This window comes from Lemur catta, chromosome 12 (assembly GCF_020740605.2).
Source record: "Lemur catta isolate mLemCat1 chromosome 12, mLemCat1.pri, whole genome shotgun sequence".
Taxonomy (NCBI): domain Eukaryota; kingdom Metazoa; phylum Chordata; class Mammalia; order Primates; family Lemuridae; genus Lemur; species Lemur catta.
In genome coordinates, this window is record NC_059139.1 from 55,300,983 (window position 1) to 55,316,568 (window position 15,586).

General features: G+C 44.5%; 1 protein-coding gene across 1 annotated transcript; it reads left to right on the forward strand.

Annotated features, from left to right (window-relative positions):
* Positions 1 to 5,992: 5,992 nt before the first annotated feature.
* On the forward strand, positions 5,993 to 7,695 carry LOC123648168 (tyrosine-protein kinase Blk-like). The gene is given in 2 exon segments (XM_045565884.1): positions 5,993 to 6,028; positions 6,844 to 7,695. Coding segments are annotated over 2 exon segments (888 nt in total).
* The last annotated feature ends 7,891 nt before the right edge of the window (positions 7,696 to 15,586 follow it).

The following is a 15,586-nucleotide window of genomic DNA, read 5'->3' on the forward strand; positions in this document are numbered from 1 at the left end:
GAGCACTGTGGTTTCTACAATTCTAGACCGGCATTTCCCTAACTGTGTTCAGCAGAGTAGTAATGCCCCCAGACTTCCCACTGAGGAATGGCTTTAGGATAAGGTCAGTTTTGAGAAACTGCAGTTCATCCCCCTTCCTGCCTTGGGGATTCCCAATGCACATCAGCATAAAGGCACTGAGAAGTCCTGCAGCCAAGAAACAATTCACATTCACCTCACCTGGTGTCTCCTGAACTAGCTTCAGCCCCCAATACTATTTCCACCTGGATCCTATTAATCTCCTGCAGAACTAGGCTTTCACAGAGCACACTTTGGGAAACACAGCTCAAATGTGCGAGCAGCGAACATTACACCTGAATTAGGGTCTGCACAGAGCTCTGAGTTTTCTCTGCTAATATAACTGAGGTACAAGTTGACTACACAAGAGGATCTGAGGGGTCAAATACATTTGCCTGAGAGCAAGCAAGATTCGCCAAGCATATGAATCAGCTGTGCAGAAGGGTAGATGCGGCTGGTTCCCTGGGGAACTTCAGGCTGGCTGGGCCACTGAGAGAGCCCGGCAAGAGGAGGGAGTGCCAATTGAGCCCTGTGTTCTCCTGGGAACGGTGACCAGGCCCACCGCTGTCACAGGGCCCATGGGGCATCAGGATGCAAGTCCTTCTTCATCGTGACTCTAGGTGGCCCAGGAATAAAACAAAAAAAAAAAAAAAAAAAGACTGAAACAGGATCTGCACTTTTCACCGTTCCTTTCAGACCATTTGATTCATCAGCTAGAAACGGCGATTCCTTCTCGAGACCAATCTAAGCCTGGGCCAAAGTAACTGGATCTTTCCAAGAGGTGTGTGGCACAACTTTTGAAATAACAGCTAGGTTGAGAACTATTTGGTATTTTTTCGTAGCACTTTTCACCATAATTGTCATAAGGGTGGTCTCTGCATCCTTAAGCATAGGATAGTTTTCACAGACAAAAGTATGCTGAGGCCCAGGAAACTTGGCATTTCTAGTAGTTGATACTAGAGACTATAAAGAAAGTGTTCTTTTAAGTATTATTGCACTGTGGTTTCACCATCATTTTCAGAACCAGAGCAGGTTTCACGAATTAGCATAAGAATCCTTCCTGGTAGTTGAGATGTCTGTGTTGGGTGTAAGTGCAGGGCTTCTGTCAGCCCTGTGTTTGATTTGTTTACCTCCAGAGTTGGTAAGTGCATTTTGCGTGAGATGGGAAAAGTGTGGATCGTGCTTCAGATTTCATCCTGACGGTTTTGAAATAACCAGTATGTTGGTAATTATGTGCCATTTCCATAGTGACTTTCACCGTAATATTGACAAGGTTGGTCTCTGCAACCTTAAGGCGATGATGGTTTTCACAAGGAAAACTCTACTTTTCAAGATATCACTTTTCAAGATAATTGTCATAAGGTTGGTCTCTGCATCCTTAAGCATACGGTAGTTTTCACAGACAAAAGCATACTGAGGCCCAGTGAACTTGGCATTTCCAATAGTTGGTAGTAGAGACTAAAAAGAAAGTGTTCTCTTAAGCATTATACCACTGTGGTTTCAACATCATTTTCAGAACCAGAGCAGGTTTCACGCATTAGCATAGGAATCCTTCCTGGTAGTGGAGATTTCGGTGGGGGTGTAAGTGCAGGGCTTCTGTCATCCCTGGGTTTGATTTGTTAACCTCCAGAGTTGGTAAGTGTGTACTTGCATCAGATGGGAAAAGTGTGGATCCTGCTTCAGATTTCATGCTGACACTTTTGAAATAAGCAGTATGTTAGAAATTATGTGCCATTTCCATATCGTTTTGCACCTTAATAGTGATAAGGTTGGTCTCTGCATCGTTAAGCCTATGATGCTTTTCGCAGAGAAAACTCTACTGAGGCCCAGTTAACTTCGTATTTCCCATACCTGGCACCAGAACCTTTGAAGATACGATTGTTTTCAGTATTATTTCCCCATCCTTTCAACACTGTTGCAAGAACGGGAGCACGTTTCAACCGTTAGCATAGGAATCCTTCTTTGGAGAATGGATATTTTTCTGGGGTGGCAAGTGGAGGGCCTCTGTGAGTCCTGGGTTAGTTGGACTGGCACCAGACATGAGAAGTGCGCCTTTTTGTGAGAGGTGAATAATGCGGATCCTTTTTCAGTCTAAAGACTGAAACAGGGTCCGCACTTTTCACCGTTCCTTTCAGAATCATTTGATTCATCAGCTAGGAATCCCGATTCCTTCTCCAGACCAATCGAAGGCAGGGCAGAGTAACTCCATATTTCCAAGAGGTGTGGCACACGTTTTTAAATAACCGCTAGGTTGAGAACTATTTGATATTTTTCCGTAGCACTTTTCACCATAATTGTCATATGGTTGGTCTCTGCATCCTTAAGCATGCAATAGTTTTCACAGACAAAACTATGCTGAGGCCCAGTAAACTTGGCACTTCCAATAGTTGATACTAGAGACTATAAAGAAAGTGTTCTTTTAAGTCTTATTCCACTGTGGTTTCACTATGATTTTCAGAACCAGAGCAGGTTTCACGCATTAGCAGAAGAATCCTTCCTGGTAGTTGAGATTTCTGTGTGGGATGGAAGTGAGGGGCTTCTGTCAGCCCTGTGTTTCATTTGTTTACCTCCAGAGTTGGTAAGTGCATTTTGCGTGAGATGGGAAAAGTGTGGATCGTGCTTCAGGTTTCATCCTGACGCTTTTGAAAAAACCAGTATGTTGGAAATTATGTGCCATTTCCATAGCGTTTTGCACCTTAATAGTGATAAGGTTTTTCTCTGCGTCCTTAAGCCTAGGATGCTTTTCAAAGAGAAAAATCTACTGAGGCCCAGGTAACATGGGATTTCCCATACCTGGCACCACAGCCTTTGAAGATACGATTATTTTCAGTATTAATTCTCCATCCTTTCACCACTGTTTAAAGAACGGGAGCACTTTTCAACCCTTAGCGTAGGAATCCTTCTTTGGAGATGAGATATTTTTCTGGGGTGCCAATTGCAGGGTCTCTGTCAGTCCTGGGTTTGTTGGACTAGCACCAGACATGAGAAGTGCGCCTTTGTGTGAGAGGTGAATAGTGCGGATCCTGTTTGAGTCTAAAGACTGAAACAGGATCCGCACTTTTCACCGTTCCTTTCAGAATCATTTGCTTCATCAGATACTAAGGGCCATTCCTTCTGCAGACCAATCGAAGGCCAGACCAAAGTAACTGGATCTTCCCAAGAGTTGTGTGGCACAACTTTTGAAGAACCGCTAGGTTGAGAACTATTTGGTATTTTTCCATAGCACTTTTGACCATGATCGTCATAAGGTTGGTCTCTGTATCCTTAAGCATAGGATAGTTTCCACAGAGAAAAGCATGCTAGAGCCCAGGAAACTTGGCATTTCCAATATTTGGTACTAGAGACTGTAAAGAAAGTGTTCTTTTAAGTCTTATTGCACTGTGGTTTCACCATGATATTCAGAACCAGAGCAGGTTTCACGCATTAGCAGAAGAATCCTTCCTGATAGCTGAGATTTCTGTGTGGGGTGTAAGTGCGGGGCTTCTGTCAGCCCTGTTTTTCATTTGTTTACCTGCAGAGTTGGTTAGTGCATATTTGCATGAGATGGGAAAAGTATGGATCGCGCTTCAGATTTCATCCTGACTCTTTTGAAAGAACCAGTATATTGGTAATTATTGGCCATTTCCATAGCGTTTTGCACCTTAATAGTGATAAGGTTGGTCTCTGCATCCTTAAGCCTATGATGCTTTTCGCAGAGAAAACTCTACTGAGGCCCAGGTAACTTGGTATTTCCCATACCTGGCAAGAGAGCCTCTGAAGATACGATTGTTTTCACTATTATTTCAACATCCTTTCACCACAGTTTGAGGAACGGGAGCACTTTTCAACCCTTAACGTAAGTGTCCTTCTTCAGAAATGAGGTATTTTTCTGAGGTGGCAAGTGCAGGGCCTCTGTCAGTCCTGGGTCTGTTGGACTAGCACCAGACATGAGAAGTGCACCATTGTGTGAGAGGTGAATAGTGCGGATCCTGATTCAGTCTAAAGACTGAAACAGGATCCGCACTTTTCACCGTTCCTTTCAGAATCATTTGCTTCATCAGCTAGTAAGGGCGATTCCTTCTGCAGACCAATCGAAGGCCAGGCCAAAGTAACTCGATCTTCCCAAGAGGTGTGTGGCACAACTTTTGAAAGAAGCGCCAGGTTGAGAACTATTTGGTATTTTTCCGTAGCACTTTTCACCATGATCGTCATAAGTTTGCTCTCTGCATTCTTAAACATAGGAGAGTTTTCACAGACGAAAGCATGCTGAAGCCCAGTAAACTTGGCATTTCCAATAGTTGGTACTAGAGACTATGCAGGATGTGTTATTTTAGGTATTATTCCACTGTGGTTTCACCATTATTTTCAGAAGCAGAGCAGGTTTCACGCATTAGCGTAACAATCCTTTCTCTTAGTTGAGATTTCAATGCGGGGTGTAAGTCCAGGGCTTCTGTCAGTCCTGTGTTTGATTTGTTTACCTCCAGAGTTGGTAAGTGCATATTGCCTGAGATGGGAAAATGTGGACCATGCTTCTGGTTTCATCCTGACACTTTTGAAATATCCAGTATATTGGTAATTATTTGCCATTTCCGTAGCGTTTTTCACTGTAATAGTGATAAGGTTGGTCTCTGCATCCTTAAGCCTATGATGCTTTTCGCAGAGAAAACTTTACTGAGGCCCAGGTAACTTGGTATTTCCCATCCCTAGCACCAGAGCCTTTGAAGATACGATTGTTTTTAGTATTATTTCACCATCCTTTCAACAGAGTTTGAGGAACGGGAGCACTATTCAACCTTTAGCGTATGAATCCTTCTTCGGAGATGAGATAATTTTCTGGGGTGGCAAGTGCAGGGCCTCTGTCAGTCCAGGGTCTGTTGGACTAGTGCCAGACATGAGAAGTGCGCCTTTGTGTGAGAGGTGAATAGTGTGGATCCTGTTTCAGTCTAAAGACTGAAACAGGATCCGCGCTTTTCACTGTTCCTTTCAGAATCATTGGCTTCATCAGCTAGTAAGGGCGATTCCTTCTGCAGAGCAATCGAAGGCCAGGGAAAGTAACTCGATCTGCCCAAGAGGTGTGTGGCACAACTTTTGAAGAACCGCCAGGTTGAAAACTATTTGGTATTTTTCCGTAGCACTTTTTCACCATGATCGTCATAAGGTTGGTCTCTGCATCCTTAAGCATAGGACAGTTTTCAGAGACAAAAGCATGCTGAGGCCCAGGAAACTTGGCATTTCCAATAGTTGGTTTTAGAGACTGTAAAGAAAGTGTTCTTTTAAGTCTTATTCCACTGTGGTTTCACCATGATTTTCAGAACCAGAGCAGCTTTCATGCATTAGCAGAAGGATCCTTCCTGGTAGTTGAGGTTTCTGTGTGGGGTGTAAGTGCGGGGCGTCTGTCAGTCCTGTGTTTCATTTGTTGATCTCCAGAGTTGGTAAGTGCATAGTTGCGTGAGATGGGAAAAGTGTGCATCACGCTTCAGATTTCATCCTGACTCTTTTGAAATAACCAGTATGTTGGTAATTATTGGCCATTTCCATAGCGGTTTGCACCATAATAGTGATACAGTTGGTCTCTGCATCCCTAAGGCTATGATGCTTTTCCCAGAGAAAACTCTACTGAGGCCCAGGTATCTTGGTATTTCCCATACCTGGCAACACAGCCTTTGAAGATACGATTGTTTTCAGTATTATTTCACCATCCTTTCACCACTGTTTGAGGAACGGGAGCATTTTTCAACCCTTAGCGTAAGAATCCTTCTTTGGAGATGAGATATTTTTCTGGGGTGGCAAGTGCAGGGCCTCTGTCAGTCCTGGGTCTGTTGGACTGGCGCCAGACATGAGAAGTGCGCCTTTGTGTGAGAGGTGACTGGTGCAGATCCTGTTTCAGTCTAAAGACTGAAACAGGATCTGCACTTTTCACCGTTCTTTTCACAATCATTTGATTCATCAGATAGGAATGGCGATTCCTTATCCAGACCAAAGGAAGGCTAGGGCAAAGTAACTCGATCATTCCAAGAGGTGTGTGGAACAACTTTTGAAATAACCGCTAGGTTGAGAACTATTTGGTATTTTTTCCGTAGCACTTTTCACCGTAATTGTCATAAGGTTGGTCTCTGCATTCTTCAGCATACGATAGTTTTCACAGACAAAAGCATGCTGAGGCCCAGTAAACTTGGAATTTCCAATAGTTGGTACTAGAGACTATGCAGGATGTGTTATTTTAGGTATTATTCCACTGTGGTTTCACCATTATTTTCAGAAGCAGAGCAGGTTTCACGAATTAGCGTAACAATCCTTTCTCTTGGTTGAGATTTCAATGCGGGGTGTAAGTCCAGGGCTTCTGTCAGTCCTGTGTTTGATTTGTTTACCTCCAGAGTTGGTAAGCGCATATTTGCGTGAGATGGGAAAATGTGGATCGTGCTTCCGGTTTCATCCTGACACTTTTGAAATATCCAGTATATTGGTAATTATTTGCCGTTTCCGTAGCGTTTTTCACTGTAATAGTGATAAGGTTGGTCTCAGCATCCTTAAGCCTATGATGCTTTTCACAGAGAAAACACTACTGAGGCCCAGGTAACTTGGTATTTCCCATCCCTGGCACCAGAGCCTTTGAAGATACGATTGTTTTCAGTATTATTTCACCATCCTTTCACCACTGTTTCAAGAACGGGAGCACTTTTCAACCGTTAGCGTAGGAATCCTTCTTTGGAGATGAGATATTTTTCTGGGGTATCAAGTGCAGGGCCTCTGTCTGTCCTGCGTTTTTTGGACTAGCCCAGACATGAGAAGTGTGCCTTTGTGTGAGAGGCCGGCTCGTTTCTCATCAGAGAGAGTGAAACCAGCAAAGGTGGCTTCTCCCTGTCTGTGAAGGATGTCACCGCCCAAGGGGAAATAGTTAAGCACTATAAGATCCCCTCCTTGTAGCAATGGGGCTACTACATCTCCCCCCGGGTCACCTTCCCCTCACTCCAGGCCCTGGTGCAGCACTACTGCAAGAAAGGGGATGGTTTGTGCCAGAGGCTGACCATTCCCTGCGTGAGCCTGTCTCCTCCAAACCCCTGGGCCCAGGACGAGTGGGAGATCCCCCGGCAGTCTCTCAGGCTTGTCAGGAAACTCGGATCGGGGCAGTTTGGCGAAGTCTGGATGGGCTACTACAGAAACAATGTGAAGGTGGCCATCAAGACTCTGAAGGAGGGAACGATGTCTCCGGAATCCTTCCTGGGCCAGGCCAACCTGATGAAGACTCTGCAGCACGAGAGGCTGGTCCGGCTCTACGCCATGGTCACCAAGGAGCCCATGTATATTGTCACCGAGTACATGGCCAGAGGGTGCCTGCTGGACTTCCTGAAGACAGACGACGGTGGCAGACTGTCAATCCCGAGACTGATTGACATGTCAGCCCAGATCGCCGAAGGGATGGCATACATCGAGCACATGAATTCTATCCACCGCGACCTACGGGCGGCCAGCATCCTGGTGTCTGAGACCTTGTGTTGCAAAGTCTCTGACTTCAGTTTGGCCAGGATCATCGACAGTGAATACACTGCCCAGGAGGGTGAGCAGAGCCCCACAACTGCAGGGGAGACCTTGGGCCTTACCTCCCCGACTCCCCAAAGCCTCTTGACATTACATGGTATGGCCCCGTGTGCAGAGACCTGAGAGCACTGTGGTTTCTACAATTCTAGACCGGCATTTCCCTAACTGTGTTCAGCAGAGTAGTAATGCCCCTAGACCTCCCACTGAGGAATGGCATTAGGATAAGGTCAGTTTGGAGAAACTGCAGTTCATCCCCCTTCCTGTCTTGGGGATTCCCAATGCACATCAGCATAAAGGCACTGAGAAGTCCTGCAGCCAAGAAACAATTCACATTCACCTCACCTGGTGTCTCCTGAACTAGCTTCAGCCCCCAATACTATTTCCACCTGGCTCCTATTAATCTCCTGCAGAACTAGGCTTTCACAGAGCACACTTTGGGAAACACAGCTCAAATGTGCGAGCAGCGAACATTACACCTGAATTAGGGTCTGCACAGAGCTCTGAGTTTTCTCTGCTAATATAACTGAGGTACAAGTTGACTACACAAGAGGATCTGAGGGGTCAAATACATTTGCCTGAGAGCAAGCAAGATTCGCCAAGCATATGAATCAGCTGTGCAGAAGGGTAGATGCGGCTGGTTCCCTGGGGAACTTCAGGCTGGCTGGGCCACTGAGAGAGCCCGGCAAGAGGAGGGAGTGCCAATTGAGCCCTGTGTTCTCCTGGGAACGGTGACCAGGCCCACCGCTGTCACAGGGCCCATGGGGCATCAGGATGCAAGTCCTTCTTCATCGTGACTCTAGGTGGCCCAGGAATAAAACAAAAAAAAAAAAAAAAAAAGACTGAAACAGGATCTGCACTTTTCACCGTTCCTTTCAGACCATTTGATTCATCAGCTAGAAACGGCGATTCCTTCTCGAGACCAATCTAAGCCTGGGCCAAAGTAACTGGATCTTTCCAAGAGGTGTGTGGCACAACTTTTGAAATAACAGCTAGGTTGAGAACTATTTGGTATTTTTTCGTAGCACTTTTCACCATAATTGTCATAAGGGTGGTCTCTGCATCCTTAAGCATAGGATAGTTTTCACAGACAAAAGTATGCTGAGGCCCAGGAAACTTGGCATTTCTAGTAGTTGATACTAGAGACTATAAAGAAAGTGTTCTTTTAAGTATTATTGCACTGTGGTTTCACCATCATTTTCAGAACCAGAGCAGGTTTCACGAATTAGCATAAGAATCCTTCCTGGTAGTTGAGATGTCTGTGTTGGGTGTAAGTGCAGGGCTTCTGTCAGCCCTGTGTTTGATTTGTTTACCTCCAGAGTTGGTAAGTGCATTTTGCGTGAGATGGGAAAAGTGTGGATCGTGCTTCAGATTTCATCCTGACGGTTTTGAAATAACCAGTATGTTGGTAATTATGTGCCATTTCCATAGTGACTTTCACCGTAATATTGACAAGGTTGGTCTCTGCAACCTTAAGGCGATGATGGTTTTCACAAGGAAAACTCTACTTTTCAAGATATCACTTTTCAAGATAATTGTCATAAGGTTGGTCTCTGCATCCTTAAGCATACGGTAGTTTTCACAGACAAAAGCATACTGAGGCCCAGTGAACTTGGCATTTCCAATAGTTGGTAGTAGAGACTAAAAAGAAAGTGTTCTCTTAAGCATTATACCACTGTGGTTTCAACATCATTTTCAGAACCAGAGCAGGTTTCACGCATTAGCATAGGAATCCTTCCTGGTAGTGGAGATTTCGGTGGGGGTGTAAGTGCAGGGCTTCTGTCATCCCTGGGTTTGATTTGTTAACCTCCAGAGTTGGTAAGTGTGTACTTGCATCAGATGGGAAAAGTGTGGATCCTGCTTCAGATTTCATGCTGACACTTTTGAAATAAGCAGTATGTTAGAAATTATGTGCCATTTCCATATCGTTTTGCACCTTAATAGTGATAAGGTTGGTCTCTGCATCGTTAAGCCTATGATGCTTTTCGCAGAGAAAACTCTACTGAGGCCCAGTTAACTTCGTATTTCCCATACCTGGCACCAGAACCTTTGAAGATACGATTGTTTTCAGTATTATTTCCCCATCCTTTCAACACTGTTGCAAGAACGGGAGCACGTTTCAACCGTTAGCATAGGAATCCTTCTTTGGAGAAAAGACATTTTTCTGGGGAGGCAAGTGGAGGGCCTCTGTGAGTCCTGGGTTAGTTGGACTGGCACCAGACATGAGAAGTGCGCCTTTTTGTGAGAGGTGAATAATGCGGATCCTTTTTCAGTCTAAAGACTGAAACAGGGTCCGCACTTTTCACCGTTCCTTTCAGAATCATTTGATTCATCAGCTAGGAATCCCGATTCCTTCTCCAGACCAATCGAAGGCAGGGCAGAGTAACTCCATATTTCCAAGAGGTGTGGCACAAGTTTTTAAATAACCGCTACGTTGAGAACTATTTGATATTTTTCCGTAGCACTTTTCACCATAATTGTCATATGGTTGGTCTCTGCATCCTTAAGCATGCAATAGTTTTCACAGACAAAACTATGCTGAGGCCCAGTAAACTTGGCACTTCCAATAGTTGATACTAGAGACTATAAAGAAAGTGTTCTTTTAAGTCTTATTCCACTGTGGTTTCACTATGATTTTCAGAACCAGAGCAGGTTTCACGCATTAGCAGAAGAATCCTTCCTGGTAGTTCAGATTTCTGTGTGGGATGGAAGTGAGGGGCTTCTGTCAGCTCTGTGTTTCATTTGTTTACCTCCAGAGTTGGTAAGTGCATTTTGCGTGAGATGGGAAAAGTGTGGATCGTGCTTCAGGTTTCATCCTGACGCTTTTGAAAAAACCAGTATGTTGGAAATTATGTACCATTTCCATAGCGTTTTGCACCTTAATAGTGATAAGGTTTTTCTCTGCGTCCTTAAGCCTAGGATGCTTTTCAAAGAGAAAAATCTACTGAGGCCCAGGTAACATGGGATTTCCCATATCTGGCACCACAGCCTTTGAAGATACGATTATTTTCAGTATTAATTCTCCATCCTTTCACCACTGTTTAAAGAACGGGAGCACTTTTCAACCCTTAGCGTAGGAATCCTTCTTTGGAGATGAGATATTTTTCTGGGGTGCCAAGTGCAGGGTCTCTGTCAGTCTTGGGTTTGTTGGACTAGCACCAGACATGAGAAGTGCGCCTTTGTGTGAGAGGTGAATAGTGCGGATCCTGTTTGAGTCTAAAGACTGAAACAGGATCCGCACTTTTCACCGTTCCTTTCAGAATCATTTGCTTCATCAGATAGTAAGGGCAATTCCTTCTGCAGACCAATCGAAGGCCAGGCCAAAGTAACTGGATCTTCCCAAGAGTTGTGTGGCACAACTTTTGAAGAACCGCTAGGTTGAGAACTATTTAGTATTTTTCCATAGCACTTTTGACCATGATCGTCATAAGGTTGGTCTCTGCATCCTTAAGCATAGGAGAGTTTCCACAGAGAAAAGCATGCTGGAGCCCAGGAAACTTGGCATTTCCAATATTTGGTACTAGAGACTGTAAAGAAATTGTTCTTTTAAGTCTTATTGCACTGTGGTTTCACCATGGTATTCAGAACCAGAGCAAGTTTCACGCATTACCAGAAGAATCCTTCCTGCTAGCTGAGATTTCTGTGTGGGGTGTAAGTGCGGGGCTTCTGTCAGCCCTGTTTTTCATTTGTTTACCTGCAGAGTTGGTTAGTGCATATTTGCATGAGATGGGAAAAGTATGGATCGCGCTTCAGATTTCATCCTGACTCTTTTGAAAGAACCAGCATATTGGTAATTATTGGCCATTTCCATAGCGTTTTGCACCTTAATAGTGATAAGGTTGTTCTCTGCATCCTTAAGCCTATGATGCTTTTCGCAGAGAAAACTCTACTGAGGCCCAGGTAACTTGGTATTTCCCATACCTGGCACCAGAGCCTTTGAAGATACGATTGTTTTTAGTATTATTTCACCATCCTTTCAGCACAGTTTGAGGAACAGGAGTACTATTCAACCGTTAGCGTAAGAATACTTCTTCGGAGATGAGATAATTTTCTGGGGTGGCAAGTGCAGGGCCTCTGTCAGTCCTGGGTCTGTTGGACTGGCGCCAGACATGAGAAGTGAGGTTTTGTGTGAGAGGTGAATAGTGCGGATCCTGTTTCAGTCTAAAGACTGAAACAGGATCCGGACTTTTCACCCTTCCTTTCAGAATCATTTTCTTCATAAGCTAGGAATGGCAATTCTTTCTGCAGACCAGTCGAAGGCCAGGCCAAAGTAACTCGATCTTCCCAAGAGGTGTGTGGCACAACTTTTGAAACAAGCACTAGGTTGAGAACTATTTGGCATTTTTCCGTAGCACTTTTCACCATGATCGTCATAAGGTTGGTCTCTGCATCCTTAAGGATAGGATAGTTGTCACAGACAAAAGCATGCTGGGGCCCAGGAAACTTGGCAATTCCAATAATTCTTACTAGAGACTATAAAGAAAGTGTTCTTTTAAGTCTTATTCCACTGTGGTTTCACCATGATTTTCAGAACCACAGCACGTTTCACGCATTAGCAGAAGAATCCTTCCTGGTGGTTGAGATTTCTGTGTGGGGTGTAAGTGCAGGGCTTTTGTCAGCCTTGTGTTTCATTTGTTTACCTCCAGAGTTGGTAAGTGCATATTTGCGTGAGATGGGCAATGTGTGGATTGCGCCTCAGATTTAATCCTGACACTTTTGAAAGAACCAGTATGTTGGTAATCATTGGCCATTTCCATAGCGTTTTGCACCCTATTAGTGATAAGGTTGGTCTCGGCATCCTTAAGCCTATGATGCTTTTCAAAGAGAAAACTCTACTGAGACCCAGGTAACCTGGTATTTTCCATACCTGGCACCAGAGTCTTTCAAGATACGAATGTTTTCAATATTATTTCACCATCCTTTCACCACAGTTTGAGGAATGGAAGCACTTTTCAACTGTTAGAGTAAGAGTCCTTCTTCAGAAATGAGATATTTTTCTGGGGTGGCAAGTGCAGCGCCTCTGTCAGTCCTGGGTCTGTTGGACTAGGGCCATACATGAGAAGTGCACCTTTGTGTGAGAGGTGATTAGTGCCTATCCTGTTTCAATCTAAAGACTGAAACAGGACCCGCACTTTTCACCGTTCCTTTCAGAATCATTTGATTCATCAGCTAGGAATGGCGATTCCTTCTCCAGACCCATCGAAGGGTAGGCCAAAGTATCTAGAACTTTCCAAGACTTGTGTGGCACAACTTTGGAAATAGACGCTAGGCGGAGAACTATTTGGTATTTTTCCGTAGCACTTTTCACCGTAATTGTCATAAGGTTGGTGTCTGCATACTTAAGCATAGGAGAGTTTTCACAGACAAAAGCATGCTGAGGCCCAGTAAACTTGGCATTTCCAATAGTTGGTACTAGAGACTATAAAGAAAGTGTTCTTTTAAGTATTATTGCACTGGGGTTTCACCATTGTTTTCAGAACCTGAGCAGGTTTCACGCATTAGAATAAGAATCCTTCCAGGTAGTTCAGATTTCTGAGTGGGGTTTAAGTGCCGGGCTTCTGTCAGCCCTGTGTTTTATATGTTTACCTTCAGAGTTGGTAAGTGCATATTTGCGTGAGATGGGAACAGTGTGGATCGTGCTTCAGATTTCATCCTGACACTTTTGAAATAACCAGTATGTTGGTAATTATTTGCCGTTTCCGTAGCGTTTTCCACGGTAATACTTCTGAGGTCGGTCTCTGCATCCTGAAGACTATGATGCTTTTCGCAGAGAAAACTCTGCTGAGGCTCAGGTAACTTGGACTTTCCCATACCTGGCAACGGAGCCTTGGAAGATAGGATTGTTTTCAATATTATTTCACCATCCTTTCACCACTGTTTCAAGAACAGGAGCCCTTTTCAACCATTAGGGTAAGAATCCTTCCTTGGAGATGAGATATTTTTCTGGGGTGGCAAGTGCAGGGCCTCTGTCAGTCCTGGGTGTGTTGGCCTCGCGCCAGGCATGAGAAGCGTGCCTTTGTGTGAGAGGTGAATAGTGCGGATCCTGTTTCAGTCTAAAGACTGAAACAGGATCCGCACTTTTTACCGTTCCTTTCAGAATCATTTGATTCATCAGCTAGGAATGGCGATTCCTTCTCCAGACTCATCGAAGGCTAGGCCAAAGTATCTCGACCTTTCCAAGACGTGTGTGGCACAACTTTGGAAAGAACCGGTAGGTGGAGAACTATTCGGTATTTTTCCGTAGCACTTTTCACTGTAATTGTCATAAGGTTGGTCTCTGCATCCTTAAGCATAGGGAGTTTTCACAGACGAAGCATGCTGAGGCCCAGTAAACTTGGCATTGCCAATAGTTGGTACCAGAGACTATAAAGAAAGTGTTCTTTTAAGTATTATTGCACTGTGGTTTCACCATTGTTTTCAGAACCTCAGCAGGTTTCACGCATTAGCATAAGAATCCTTCCTGGTATTTGAGTTTCCTGGGTGCGGTGTAAGTGCAGGGCTTCTGTCAGCCCTGTGTTAGATTTGTTTTAATCCAGAGTTGGTAAGTGCATATTTACCTGAGGTGGCAACAGTGTGGATCGTGCTTCAGATTTCATCCTGACACTTTTGAAATCACCAGTATGTTGGTAATTATTTGCCGTTTCCATAGCGTTTTCCACGGTAATACTTCTGAGGTCGGTCTCTGCATCCCGAAGACTATGATGCTTTTCGCAGAGAAAACTCTGCTGAGGCTCAGGTAACTTGGTCTTTCCCATACGTGGCAACGGAGCCTTGGAAGATAGGATTGTTTTCAATATTATTTCACCATCCTTTCACCACTGTTTCACGAACGGGAGCCCTTTTCAACCATTAGGGTAAGAATCCTTCCTTGGAGATGAGATATTTTTCTGGGGTGGCAAGTGCAGTGCCTCTGTCAGTCCTGGGTGTGTTGGCCTCGCGCCAGGCATGAGAAGCGTGCCTTTGTGTGAGAGGTGAATAGTGCGGATCCTGTTTCAGACTAAAGACTGAAACAGGATCCGCACTTTTTACCGTTCCTTTCAGAATCATTTGATTCATCAGCTAGGTATGGTGATTCCTTCTCCAGACTCATCGAAGGCTAGGCCAAAGTATCTCGACCTTTCCAAGACGTGTGTGGCACAACTTTGGAAAGAACCGCTAGGTGGAGAACTATTTGGTATTTTTCCGTAGCACTTTTCACCGTAATTGTCATAAGGTTGGTCTCTGCATCCTTAAGCATAGGGAGTTTTCACACACGAAAGCATGCTGAGGCCCAGTAAACTTGGCATTTCCAATAGTTGGTACCAGAGACTATAAAGAAAGTGTTCTTTTAAGTATTATTGCACTGTGGTTTCACCATTCTTTTCAGAACCTGAGCAGGTTTCACGCATTAGCATAAGAATCCTTCCGTGAGGTGTAAGTGCAGGGCTTCTGTCAGCTCTGTGTTAGATTTGTTTACCTCCAGAGTTGGTAAGTGCATATTTACCTGAGATGGCAACAGTGTGGATCGTGCTTCGGATTTCACCCTGACATTTTTGAAATTACCAGTGTGTTGGTAATTATTTGCCATTTCCATAGCGTTTTCCAGCATAATAGTCATTAGGTCGGTCTATCCATCCTGAAGCCTATGATGCATTTCGCAGAGAAAACTCTGCTGAGGCTCAGGTAACTTAGTCTTCCTGAAACCTGGCATCAGAGCCTTGGAAGATAGGATTATTTTCAGTATTACTTCACCATCGTTTCACCACTGTTTCAAGAACGGGAGCCCTTTTCAACCATTAGGGTAAGAATCCTTCCTTGGAGATGAGATATTTTTCTCGGGTGTCATGTGCATTGCCTCTGTCAGTCCTGGGTGTGTTGGACTAGCGCCAGGCATAACAAGCGTGCCTTTGTGTGAGAGGTGAATAGTGCGGATCCTGTTTCAGTCTAAAGACTGAAACAGGATCCGCACTTTTCACCGTTCCTTTCAGAATCATTTGATTCATCAGCTAGGAATGGCGATTCCTACTCCAGACCCATC